This window comes from Argentina silus, assembly GCF_951799395.1.
Source record: "Argentina silus genome assembly, chromosome: 4".
Lineage (NCBI taxonomy): Eukaryota > Metazoa > Chordata > Actinopteri > Argentiniformes > Argentinidae > Argentina > Argentina silus.
Genome location: NC_139658.1, coordinates 2,325,077 through 2,338,904, shown reverse-complemented (window position 1 = coordinate 2,338,904; position 13,828 = coordinate 2,325,077). Strand labels below are relative to the sequence as shown.

Below are 13,828 nucleotides of genomic sequence, written 5' to 3'. Positions count from 1 at the left end.
TCTATTGATGTGGCGCGGACTGATGACGTCGATTTCGACCATATACAGTGTCAGAAATTATTATGCTCTACCATTACCATTGTAAAATGATCGTGTATGTTATACACAAAAAGTCAAAAGTGAAAAAAGTGAATGACAATTTAGAACCTCACTGATTGCATGTAGCTCCCTCAGAGATGGGGCAATGATAGATAACGCCCACAAGGAGGCAGTATGCTTACATGACATGAGTATCTCTAATATTGAGATTTTACTTGTGATTTTCCTGTCTTCAAAATGTGTTGCTTTTCCATGATTGTTTAAGACAGCTTTACAATGTACATAATTTTCACTGCTGTATATGCTAGTATTTCCTTTATTTCACCCCTGGCTTGTTACAACAGAGGCTCCCTGGAGATTTGTAGGCTACACACCTAGAGAATTTATGGAATTGCAAGCACTGAGACAGATTTGAAATCGTATCATCATAATAATGTCTAATTATTTAATAATTTGAATGACACAGAAGCGTAAATATTAAAGATATGTTTGTCTGTCATGGCCGATGATACAAAGTACACTACATTACGATACAAAGTACACCACATTTGACGACTTTGCCATGTTTGCCAGTCCCTTCTTCTTTAGATAAGTCCAATCATTTGGACAAGGCTTTCTTTCCATCCAAGACCCACAGATTCACGACAGGGAAATGGTTTTGAGGCAACTTCATGTGGGGTCAGTCTGACTACAGTCCACACAGATTGCACACAGCCTGTTTTTTGGATTGCCTCGAGTACTTATTTTGGATGTGGATGTGTGTAAAGCATATTACTTAAATAGAATTTCATTAGAAAAACAGATAATTATAGTCTGGGAAGTTATTTCAGTTTGGCTCAAGGGCAACACAGGGGGGTGTTTCCACTCCCAGTGAGTATTTTCATTTGCTATGCAGTCACATCTATTTCAAACCTAAACAGGGGGGACATAAGGAGTGAGATCTGTGTCGGTCTGTTGGGACGATGTCATTAATTCCCACCCCACCCCCAATCAGACAACCCCTGGAGGGTTCTTTGCACCTTGTCCTGTTATACAATGGTCACATTAGCACCTCTGTTGTCATGTCTCTCCACAGTGCTGCTGTTGATCACTTTTTCCTCACTAACAACAAGGGTGGGTCCTGACTCATTGTTTGAGTTCAAAGGTGTCTGGCGTGAACGAGGGATTAAGGAATTATCCCCCATTACCTTCTGAATGACCACAGGGGAGGATTCAAAACCCTCATGTGAGAATCTGTGATGTAGAACATTCACAAAGCTACATTGTGTGATATGTTCACATTGTAGTATTGCAGTCTCCTATGACTTGAAATAATAAGTGAGAAATCCTAGAAAAGATCAGTCCATGCGCACACACACACACACACATGCTCCTTCAGTGCCCATGTGCACGTTCTGCTTCCCACTAGACCCTGTAGTCTGACCATGGACTCCCACTAAGTACTGTGAGAAAAACATGCTCTTCAGGCTGATATTGTTTGAGGCAGCTGAACCTTTCAGAGGAGAAATATAGGGACAAAGAGTTTGTGATGGTCAGATGTCCATTCCATTCAGCTTGAGTAGCAGTGTTAGTACACTAGCGTGTGGGACACGTTTGACCTTTGAGCTAAGGAGCAGAGTGGGGAATCCTGGGACAGCCACAGCAGGGGGGCGGCACTGGATGCCAGGCTACTGTGGCCACAGTAATGGGAAAGAGGGCACAGACACAGCAGGAGTCAGTGTTGTGCCAGGCAGTCATCAACCAACCAATTCTAGTACTGTCACACACTTGCTTGAATCCCATATTAGGAGTGGAATCCAGATGATTACAGATTACACTGAGAACAGAGCACATTGAAAACATTGTTGTTTGCAGCTCTTTTTAGATTAAAATTTAGATTTGTCTTGGTGTTTTTCTCAATAATAATTTGTGATTAGGCCTACTATGTGTTGTGCTTTGACTATGCCGACATGCTATTATGAATGCTGAAAAATGATGTCCCTGAAAAAAGATACAAAGGGCTCAACTGACACATTTTGAGATGAATCTCTGGTGGCATCAACACAAATATTGCTGTTTGCACACCTGTTAGACTCTAGGGACTCCAGCAGAGAACTACGCATATTCTTATTTTTTTTGTATTGCTTAGTGGTCATAATTCCACACTAAGCCTAAATCTACCCCCCTCATCATATGCATGACTAGTTGCCACAATACTTACAAACACCACACATGACCAAACAAAGACAGGTGTGATAGGACAATTAGGCTTTGAACGGTTATTGAGGGTAAGGTTATTATCAAAGGTGGTTCGCACCTATCCCATTACCAAGATAGAAGAGCAAACGTCATCAGAGAGGACACTGACCCACTCCTGTCCTAATTCTTCAGCAACCCCCCGACCCATCCAATCATACACACTCATTTCTAGCGCTAGGGAAATCCCATTGTAAATCCCACCCGCCCCTCCCCTAAGACACTGCACCTCCATAAAGTCCAGTCCACTAGCAATTGAATCAGCAGCACGAGCGCACTCTCCATTAGCAACCCCAAGTGGCGCTCACCAATCCAGATGATATATGTGATTGATGGCTGATAGTATTTCTAAAGTAAGATCAGAGTCCTCACCCTCCCATTCATGTTTGTAGAGAAGGTGCTTTAACCACTTTTTGAGGTACTCTATATTTTTTTGTAGGTATCAATTGAACATAGCAATTATTTGAAAATGGTGATATTATTACACAAACGCGCTTCGGCACTGCTTCTTGCGTGGGGTTGTTGTATTTTGGCCGAGACAACATTTTCTAACTTCACTCTGGATAACGTGGTTCACTCCAGCTTCATTCAGCGGCGTCTACGAAGCCAGGAGCGCAGGGAGATGCAGCGGGAGATCCTCTCCATCCTGGGACTGCCTCACCGGCCCCGGCCGCACATCTACACCAAACAAAACGCAGCCCCAATGTTCATGCTGGATTTGTACAACGCGATTTCCACGGACCGAGAACAGCCCGGCTATTCTTATTATAAGCCCGTATTCACGACCCAGGGACCCCCGATGGTGACCCCCGAAGACAGCCGCTTCCTCAATGACGCGGATATGGTGATGAGCTTTGTCAACATGGGTATGTGAATCTTTGCAATTAGGTCCTAGTCTCTCATCTGTGTAGAGGTAGGCATATTTCTATCTTTTCCAATGTGATGTTTTTTTTAATTTTATTAGTGTGGCCTACTCATTATTTTTAATGCCTTAGTATATATGTCTTTTCAGCAGCTTTCAACATTTTTCATTGAAGTTGTTTAAACGTTTGCGCGCATCTTGCGCAAGAGGAGTTAACGCCTGCCTGACGCAGATGCGCGGCTTTAAATCTCCTTTTAAGACATATCACGTGAACATTACGATAGCCCAATAATTTAAACTGTTGTTTGTTTACTGTATGATTTATCTACACTCTCATCTATTTTGATCTACTGGTGATTCACTTAAGTTGACTAAACATTCCACATTAATGTTGATTGCTCATTGGAAAACTTATAGAAGGGGGGTAAGTTTCCATTTTAAAAAGACAACACATTAGGAAATCTTTGTGAGTACCTGTCTGTACTGGCCAGAAAGGCAGAGGTCAGGCAAGGTGAAGTGTGTTTGTGTTTCACTGCTGCTCAGACAGAACTGCTGAAGATCCAATGATGCATCAGATAAGATTCGCTACCCCTGGGCTTAACCTTGCCCTCTCACAAGATCAGAGGGCAGAAAGATATTTCCATTGTGCAGTTTACCTGTTGGCATTAGGTTTAAATGATGAAAGCTCTCCACCATGTCCTTTGTTGTTAGAAGGCACTTTACTGAAAGGACTGTACTGTTGAAGCGAGTGCATTAGCTAAGTGCTTGTGTCTTTGTGATGTTCCATTGGTCTGCTGCACTAAGGTGCAGAGGCTCTCAAGTCACTTTCTCTTTCCTTTAAATTGGACTGTTCTGCATTCCCGCTTGTAAATGTTATGACAACATGCCTGTATCCGATTTCCTTCGGAATCCCTTCAAAGCTCTGGGAGAGCGGCTCTAGCGGCTTTGTTTCGCATGACTAGGATTTGGACAGGCATTTCTGAACCCTGGAAAGGGCAAAGCAAGTTGACCGAGAGATAAAGACATAGATACTGCACACAGTCATAGGGATGTGTAATCAAGTCAGTAGGTGAGTATCTGTGTATGTGTGTTTAAAGGGCGTGAATCTAGTTGGGGATGTGGGGGTAGTGGGGTGCTTCCTTGGACTTTATTGCATTTATAAAACCCAAATCCTGCTTTTGTTTCCTTTGGAGATCATACAGCGGGTCTAGAATCACTATGGTGAAACAGCAGACAACGTTGTGCCTGTGGCTCTCATCCGGATGTGACTTTTTTATACAAAATCAACCCTTTCCTCCATGTTCTCCTGCCTTAGGGCATTTATGAGGGTTACAGGTTGCTCCTCATGGCCTACTGTATGTGTATGCATGTTATGTTGACATCAGATTCCCCTCCTTTGTGTTTGTCTAAGTGTGTGTGACAGGGGAGGAGGGCAGGGTTGGGAAAGGGAGAAGAAATAAGAGTTCATTCACAGTTAAGTTTGGATGAGTGGAAAGAGACAGATGCATGGTCCTTCATTCCTCTCTCTATTCTTCTCATGAACCCTTGGCCCATGGCCCCTCTCTCCTGTTGATTGGCAGTCTATTTCCAGCTGTGGGTTCCACCATTCTGTAAAGAGCCAGTCTTGGTGGTCTCCAGAGTGATCACTTAAGACCAAACTGGATTAAGGTATTTCCCCTCTTACAAACCACAGCTTCCATTGAGGAAAATAGCTGCTCTCTCTCTCTCACTCTCCCTTATTTCCCTCAATGTGTGTAGACATTTAGGAGGCCAACATTGGCATACTCTATCTTGAAAAATGATGGAATCAAGTTATGTTTTATTAGCCTTAATTGACTAGTTAAGAGTGGAAACAAATCCCTGGCTTCACATTGACTGTTCTTATGGTATCGTTGATAGATTAAATTGTTTTCCCCCCTGACATTAATTCAATATGTTGAAATGGATTGAGTGTGGACTATTCCTTTAACAACTGTTTAAAAACTGTTTCCAGTATACAGTTGGACAGTTGGTGCTACATACACATGCTTTGATACACACATGCACATAGGCTGTTTAAATCCCGAACCACCACTCCACATTGCCCCCACCATTAAAGGTGAAGCACAAAGTTTTGTGCTTTGTTGCCCTCTCTGGCTACACTGACATTATATAAACATGCTCTAATAGTGCCAGTTGTGTAAATATCCTACACAAAATGTAAAATAGGTATGTAAAGGCCCGTGCTCAACCTCAACACCAGATAGAAAGCACTTTGTTTGGACCAAAACAGTGCTCTTCACTCAATATTCTTAGTCATGTGATGGATTCCTTGATCGCTACAGATTTATTATGGTCATTTAGCACTTTTAAAGCGAAATCTACTTCATTTAATATACATTTCTTGTCCATGCAACACATCTGATTATGCAGCTAAAGTTTGACTACACATCTGTTGCATGGTAATAAACCTGTAGCTTAACTGAATGTACAGCTCAGGCATGACTGTACAGTAGCTTTAGCAGTCTGACCATTGAGAGCTATAACGGTTGCCTTTTCTGCCTGCGTGGTTCCTCCATGGACTGAGCTGACCTGCATTCCTGCTCTCCTTGTGCTGCTGCTACTGCTGGGACTCTGCCATAGGCTGACACAGATGTCTCTGGGATGTTCTGTTCCCCTGAGAGGTGAGAACACACCTGCAGCACATGGATCAGCCATCTATCACCCCCCCCCCAAATTTGAAATGATAGAAAGAAGAAATGTATAAACGATTGATGAAGGTTTTTGCTGACCAAAACATTGCTATGTGACTAATCTAGTAGTATTATTATTATTATAGCGTGTCACGCCTCACATTCATATGCTGGTATTACAATTAACCATTATCAAGAACCATGTCACTCAAGAACAGGGGGGTATTGTGGACCAAGCAGGTTGAAACCTGACTGCTTGTCATATGTAAGCTGATTTGGGGGAACATAAGGAGATCTTACAGAGGATTTCTTTCTCTCCAGCAAAATCTCAGTATTCCTCCAATTATTCCTTTATCCCTACTTGAAAAGATTGCTTTCATTGCTAAACTGAAATGCCAATCCAACTGCCTGGGACTACATTCTGCGTAAGATTTGTGCAAAATGAGGTGCAAAGTTTGTTTAACAAAGCCAGTTTTGGTGGATAGATTAATCCAATTTTAGAGAAAGGAGCTTAGGTTGAAAGCCACTCAATGTTGTCAAACACTCACATTTAGACATTTATAATTTAATCTGAAATAGGGTAGGTGAAGAGACTAAAGTTTTCATATGAGCAACAACCTACAAGATCTGGAAAGGCCAAGCGTGTCATCAGACTGTTTTGGTTACATTTACACAAAAAACACCCACACACTATTTTTTATGTCTTTGCAGATAGAAAAAAGGTTATTAGAAAATGACTAGAAGCTAATTATTGTGCCATGCCAGTGCAACGCCTTCAGTCCTGTGTCAGACCCATGAGCTAAGATTGCTGAAATGGCTCACAGAGAGAAGTTTGCATATCTGAGGGCTGATCTCTGCAGCTAATGGTCCCTAACGTAAACACACCAAGTCCTTACAAGCAATTATTGCCTTCATAAAAACGCCCCTGGTTTCTTTCCAGTGTTTAATTGCGGTCAAACAAATGACTAGCAGGGTTCAGAATGCTCTCTTCTTAGGAGTGGGTGGCTCTTACCCCATGGGCTGTGTGTGTGTGTTTGTACAGTGTGGTTAGAGGTTGTTTTTTTTGTGCTGTAAGATATTTATATGTGTGTATGATTAGGTTGTGTGTGTGTGCATGCAGGGAGATAGTGTATATGAATGCTTTGTTAGGTTGTGTGTGTGCTGTGAGACTGCTTATGAGTTTGTGTGTGCGTGTCTGTGTTCTGTGAGACGGTGTGCTGTGTGTGTACGTGTGTGTGTGTGTGTGCGTGCACGCCTGTCCATAGTGCGACACTGAAACAATACCCAGCCATCAGTGAGAGGGGTGATGTCATGGCGGCTGCCAGTGGGCAGGATGTGTTTAAGGTGGGTATAATCACACCTCCAGTGTGGGGAGTCCCCCCGTTGCCCCGGAGACCTCCACTGGTCTTTCCAAGGACAAACACACTGGGTAAGGCAGTAAAAACACAGCGCTGGAAACCTCTGGCTCTGCTTCCCCACCACCATTCTTCTGGAAACTCTGACAGTGGCTCAGCTGGTTAAGGGCAGGGTGGGACACCACGGAGCTGAGTAGTGGTGGTAGCTCTACTAAAGGTTAATCACACAAGCTATTTATCTCATAAAGCTTCACTCGGTTAGTAGCTCTATCATTACCACAGGAGAATAGTCAGGGTATAGTGTTTGAATATAATGCCTATTATGACAGTGAATCAACAGATAGTTTAGAGTATGAGAAATAGTGTTCAAATGGGGCTGATGACAGTATAGGCCTATATTAATACAGTCATGGATGAATGAGTCTCTCCGAATGGCCACATCACCTTAACCATAATGAGTAAAGTGTTTCTGCAGTATATGTGTGTATGTGTCGGGTGCTGTGGTTTTCCGGGCAATGCTTTAACAAGGCTTTTCTTGTGGTCAGCACATATGTGCAATTTAAACAGGGAGCCAAATTGAGCTCTGAGTGTGGTTTCCCCCCCCCACATTGGCACTTTATACAGACTTGACTTTCTGATCTTTAGATCAATCACTTCTCTTATGGAAGCAGGAGTTTCCTATTTTTGACACAGTGCTTCCGAGCCGTGGGCTAAGCAAAGTGGATCAGAGGACTGTTTGATTCAACGACAATTTGGACAGAATGAAACCACAGACTGACTGCAGATCTGATTGTATTCACAGCATGCCACACATGCTTCTCTACTATTTACAAAGACCAGGGATGGGTTGTAAATTGGGTTGGGTTGTTGAAATGAGATATCAAAAGATGTTCTAGAATCAGTTGTTATGGCTTGTTATACGCCTCCATCTGTCTCTCTGTCTCATTTTCTTTCAACGCCACGTACTCCAGACTATCCATTTGATCATTTTACAGGGAACAGAAAGACATTGCCATAATACGCACATATCTCTCTCTCCCGCTCTCTCTTTTTCTCTCTTTCTCTTTCTCTCCCCCCCCCCCCCTCTCTTTTTCTCTCTCTCTCTATCTCTACAGTGGAGCAGGATCAGGACCTCTTGCCCTACCAGCACCACAGGGAATTCCGTTTCGATCTGTCCCGCATCCCAGAGGGAGAGGCTGTAACCGCTGCAGAGTTTCGAATCTATAAGCACTACATTCGAGAGCGCTTTGAGAATGAGACGTTCCACACCAGTGTCTACCAGGTGCTACAGGAGCCCTCCAACAGGTGAGGCCTCAACCTACAACTGCTTCTATATCCTTTGAGTTTGTATGCTTTGAGCAGTTGGGTTTAGCTACATCATTGAAACAGAGTTGTGTGTTCAGGTGTGTGTCAACGGGATTAGGTCCGCTGGTTACTGACAGTTACTGGGATTTACTGTTACTAGTATGTACAGAGGCTGTTTTCATAGACATTGCTGTTTATTACAGAAGCAGAGTAGTATTCCCCTCCCTCTATAGTCTTTACTCTCTCTTTCTCTCTCCAATTCTTCCCCTCTTTTCTTGGCGGAGACCACACCAGATGTTCTGATCGTGGTGAACAATGAGTTTGATTTGGCCTCCAACTAAAAACAACCCCCACCTGCCTTCCCTATACCACACACACACACACACACACACACACACACACACACACACACACACACACACACACACACACACACACACACACACACACACACATTGCAAATGTGTGCTCTGCCTGCTGGGTGACATCAGAGGCATGCTGTGTGTGTGTGTAGACATGGTCTGTCTGTCCTACAGCGGTGACAGTCAGGCTGTGATGGCGGTGTTAAGAACAACACCATTGTCATTCACAGACAAACGCAGGCCCTCCATACAGACAACAAGGCGGCAAGACAAAGAGACAGTCTCCACAGTGAGCCTGGGGGCCTGAAACTCAATCTGTAAACGAAGCTATTGTCTGTGAAATCTGCCCTTAAGCCGCCATATCTGCTTCTATCAGTCTGGGAATTTTCATCTGTGATAGATAGCTCTTATAATATTCGTGGGGGGTTGGATTTACTCTGCGTGTTATCTCTTGTTTGCGATTAATAGCATTCTGCTGGATCCTTTTTTGTATTGTTTTGATAAATGGTTAAATGGTCCCTCATCTTTACTGTTATATGCTATTTATCTGTATATGTATCTACACCAAATTTTACATAGTGTGAGGTAGCAAGGTTATAAATCTATTCAGATTCAATGCAACCTGTTGAATGAAATCAACATTATCGGCATTAGCAGAACTGTAAAGCCTTTAGTGTGTGTCCAACATGGTGACTGTGTGTTTCCCTCAGTGAGGTAGAGTTGTTCCTGCTGGACTCGCGTGTGGTGTGGGCTGCAGAGGAGGGCTGGCTGGTGTTCGACATCACAACCACCAGTAACCAGTGGGTGGTGAACCCTGACCAGAACCTGGGCCTGCAGCTAGTACTGGAGAGTATGGATGGTGAGTAACTCTCATAGAATTAGAATGGTCTAGCCAAAATGCGCAGAACGTTCTGCTCATTCTAATTCTATGGTATTTCTCACCATAATCCATAGCCAAGTAAACCATGCTGGATAGAATATAAATCAATTCAGTTGGGAGGGTATGTTTTTTTTTTTGTGATTAGCATTTTTCTCTGAATTGAGACATACCCCAACAGGACTCTGACCTGAACAGTGTCTGTCTGTCTGTCTCCCCCTACAGGTCAGAGTGTGAACCCCAGGCTAGCAGGGCTGGTGGTGGGGGGCAGTGGGCCCCAGGACAAGCAGCCCTTCATGGTGGCCTTCTTCAAAGCCACTGAGGTCCGCTTCCGCAGTGTCCGCTCAGCCCACGGCCACAAGGGGCGCAACCCCAACCGCTCCAAAACCACCAAGACTGCCCAGGACGCCTTGAAGGTTGCTGAGGCTGCAGCAGGTAGGCCCCACTACACACGTGACCAACAGACATACATCTACCAGAGCCAAAAATGACTGATCCTGTTATATTTTATAGTGTTTTATCAGTAGTGTTTTTTTTGTTGTGTATTACTGAATCATACATTATAAACAGAATTAAAGGGAACAGAGAACACTTCTTATTGTTAGTATTTCAGAGCTGCTACTTTGCTCATATCTCCACTCATATCTAATCTCACCTGTATGTTGTTTATTTCCCTCTATATCCTTCAGAGAACATCAGTACTGACCCTAAACAGGGCTGTAAGAAGCATGAGCTGTATGTCAGCTTCAGGGATCTGGGATGGCAGGTACAGAACTTGGAACTACTATCTTTAATGTACTGCTAATCTCCATCTGCCATTGGTAGATAGGTGTAATGTTGGGAAATTATGACATATGTTTCTCTCACTTCCTCCCTCAGGACTGGATCATTGCACCAGAGGGCTATGCAGCGTACTACTGCGAAGGTGAATGTGCCTTCCCCCTCAACTCCTACATGAACGCCACCAATCATGCCATTGTGCAGACCTTGGTAAGACAAGTTTACATTATTATAGTAGTAAACATCACATCGAGGATACCAATTGAGTGGGTTTCTCTATAGTCTCTGACTTGAAGCTGTATGCTTTTTCGCACTCTTTGATATCCTGTGATATGAAATACTGCCAAAGCATTACTGTAACACCACTGTTTTCTTACAGTGGCTATTTCCTTGATAACTTATCTCTGTCTTATTCTCCACAGGTCCACTTTATAAATCCAGAGACCGTGCCCAAGCCCTGCTGTGCCCCCACCCAGCTCCACGGTATCTCTGTCCTCTACTTTGACGACAGCTCCAACGTCATCCTAAAGAAGTACCGCAACATGGTGGTCAGAGCTTGTGGCTGCCACTGACCCCCACTACACCTCCCCCTTCCCAGAATGCAGTGGGGCTAAGAGTGGATGACAAGGCAGTAAAGGGGACAGGAACTGACACACTGCCTGATCTATAAGGACCCGCTGCCTCAGGCTAAATTCCTGTATGCTAGGATACGGTGTATGAAACTAGGCTGTGAACTGTGCCGTACATACAGTATCAGCAGAAGCAGATTGAAAGGAGGCTGACTCGTACCGGCCTAATTCTTGTCTTTGGTGGTGTCTGGACTCTCACCTCTTTGGACATTTGGTGCATTGGACACAGGGGCAAGTCCCCATTAGTATTGAGTCTGAATGGAGAAAGGAAATACCACAGACATCAACACTCATACATTTTTGGACGACAACCTCATTCTATTTTAGTTGAACCCATGAAATGTTGATGAATGCAAAAGGATGGGGGGCAGATACTCACATCAAATGCTAGAAAAATATCAAACAACCTTGAGTGTTAGACATATTAAAATGTGTTTCTTTTAGAATGATAACCCATGTTTGAACTTGGAATTATGTTGTGTGCACTCTGCTGCTTGCTGGGAAACAGCCTCTGGAAAGAATTCTGTCTCTGATACATTACATGGCATATCATTTTTTTTTTGCTTTGACACATGATTTTCTGTTTTACAGCACATATATATATATATAATATTTTTTTTTTTACAGAAAGCTGGATCAACTTAGATTTCAATAACAAAAATGCCTGTCTATCTTTTCTTTTGAACATGATGTAGGTCGTTGATCAGAAACAGAGGCTAAGTCAGGTGTAAGACATCTGGAGGCCTATGTTGTACAGATGTCGAGGCTCCTGGTTGGGACGACAGCTCTGACAGACAATAAGAGACTGTGTGGGATTGATAGACTAGGTTCTGGGGTTGAATTTCCTGGAGTAGGTGGTAGAGACGTATATCACCAGACTCTGCACAGCACAGGAGAGGCATGTGGTCTCAAAGATGCCAATGCGTTTACCCACAAGAGAGCGAGAGGGCAGGCTGAGAGCTATCACTCAGTTTCAGCAGTCTTTTGATGTCAGTCCAGACTGGCAGGTGGGCGAATGGAGGCTGTATTTCATGTCAAAACCAAATGATTACAGCAACGTAATAAACCGAAACTGTTGAAGTTGCAGGTGCAATGCATTTATGTCTCTTGGACAGAAAGAAAAATAATTCCTCACTCTGACAACCTGTGCATGGTAGTTAAATAAAAATATTCTAAACAAATCAGTTGTGGTGAAGCATGAGGAAAATACATGAAACATTTATTTTTAACCAAAATATTCACAAAACAGTTCCACATATCATTTTTTAGAACATTGAGATCTCAAATTCAGCTAGCATTGTTACACTGTAGCTAGAGTGAGGTAATGGAATGAATGGATGTCAATGAGGGAAGGCAGTGCATCAGATAAGGTAAAGCAGCAGTCAACAACATAGCAATCGATTTAAGTTTAAAGTGGCAAATACAGAGGTAGCAAAAGTACTATCTTTTCCTGATCTCATAATCTAGAAAGTAAACAATTTTGGATTACATAGACGGCATTTGCTTGAGACACATTTGGATGAATTTGATAGATTACATGTAGTCACTTGGTGTACAGTTAACTGAGTTTCCTATTCTCTTTTTTTGTCTCACTTCCCTGATAATCCTTGGCTTTCTATCCCTATGGAACCCTGAGAGTCTATCTCATTCTTCCCTCCTTAATCATTATTTATATACAGTATATTCAAGACAATAGACACATATAGGGAAAGTAGATAGAGAGGTAGAGATATAGATATTAGAACAACAGTTTGGCTTGGCTTTGCCTACTCCCTCTGTGGAATGGGATTTATTATCAGTATGGGCAGTTAGTGCCTGGTCCTGGACAGGTCTGGGGCTGACCAACGCCTCCTCCGTGTGGGGTCCTGCCCCCCTCTCTGGCCCCCTCCCTGCCCCTCTGCTGGCCTGTCTGGAGCAGGAGGGAGGAGAGGCTGGGGGCAGGGTGTCACCACGACCTTAAGCCCTCTATCTTCACCCCTGGTTCGGGGGCTTAGCCCCCGGACAGGTGGAGGGATGGAGGGCGGCATGGGTGTGAGAGCCAGGCAGACGTCGCCAACACTGAGCTGGTGGCAGCGGAGGCCACACAGACGAGCTGTTCTCTGAGGGCAGCAGGAGGACCAACCACGCCCGCGCACAAAGAACGGATACTCCACAAACACATCTAGGAACTCCTGCGGAGGGGAATATACATATCACCGTCACAACAATGTAGTTACTCTTTCTGTCCACTAAGTGGTATAATTGTTCCATGATAGGGGAAATCATGGTGTCTTAGAAAGGGATATACTTGGCATTCTTATCTGTATTTTATATTCAGATGTGTGAACATTATTTTTTTTAAATTCCAAATGTAAATTCCAAACATAATGCAATGCTATTTTGTATTTAACATGGCTATATCAAAGCAGACAGACAGACAGACACACACACGCACACACACACACACACACACACCAACCACAACTCCCCACACTACACCTGTGATAAAAGTATTATCACTTTGTAACCAGCTTCTAGAATGTAATGACTCTCAGCTCACCTGAGAGCATTTGTCATGGAGGAGGATGAGGAGGCGTGAGAGTGAGGGGGAGGTGGAGGGGGAGATGTGCTGCACTGTACAGCAGCTCAAATGCAGCTCTGGACAGGCCTCCGCGCTGATCAGGAAATCCTCCATCTGCAGATCCTCCACCCTCCTCAGCCGCCCGTCTCTAA

General features: G+C 43.7%; 1 protein-coding gene across 1 annotated transcript; it reads left to right on the top strand.

Annotated features, from left to right (window-relative positions):
- Window positions 1-2,743: 2,743 nt before the first annotated feature.
- Window positions 2,744-12,362, top strand: LOC310803091 (bone morphogenetic protein 7-like; the record flags this gene model as incomplete). The annotated part of the gene is made up of 7 exons (XM_083667727.1): window positions 2,744-3,140; window positions 8,279-8,468; window positions 9,541-9,689; window positions 9,933-10,142; window positions 10,397-10,473; window positions 10,587-10,697; window positions 10,910-12,362. The coding sequence occupies 7 exons, from the start codon at window positions 2,744-2,746 to the stop codon at window positions 11,057-11,059; spliced, it is 1,284 nt and encodes a 427-aa protein (XP_083523853.1). The 3' UTR covers window positions 11,060-12,362.
- Window positions 12,363-13,828: the final 1,466 nt, after the last annotated feature.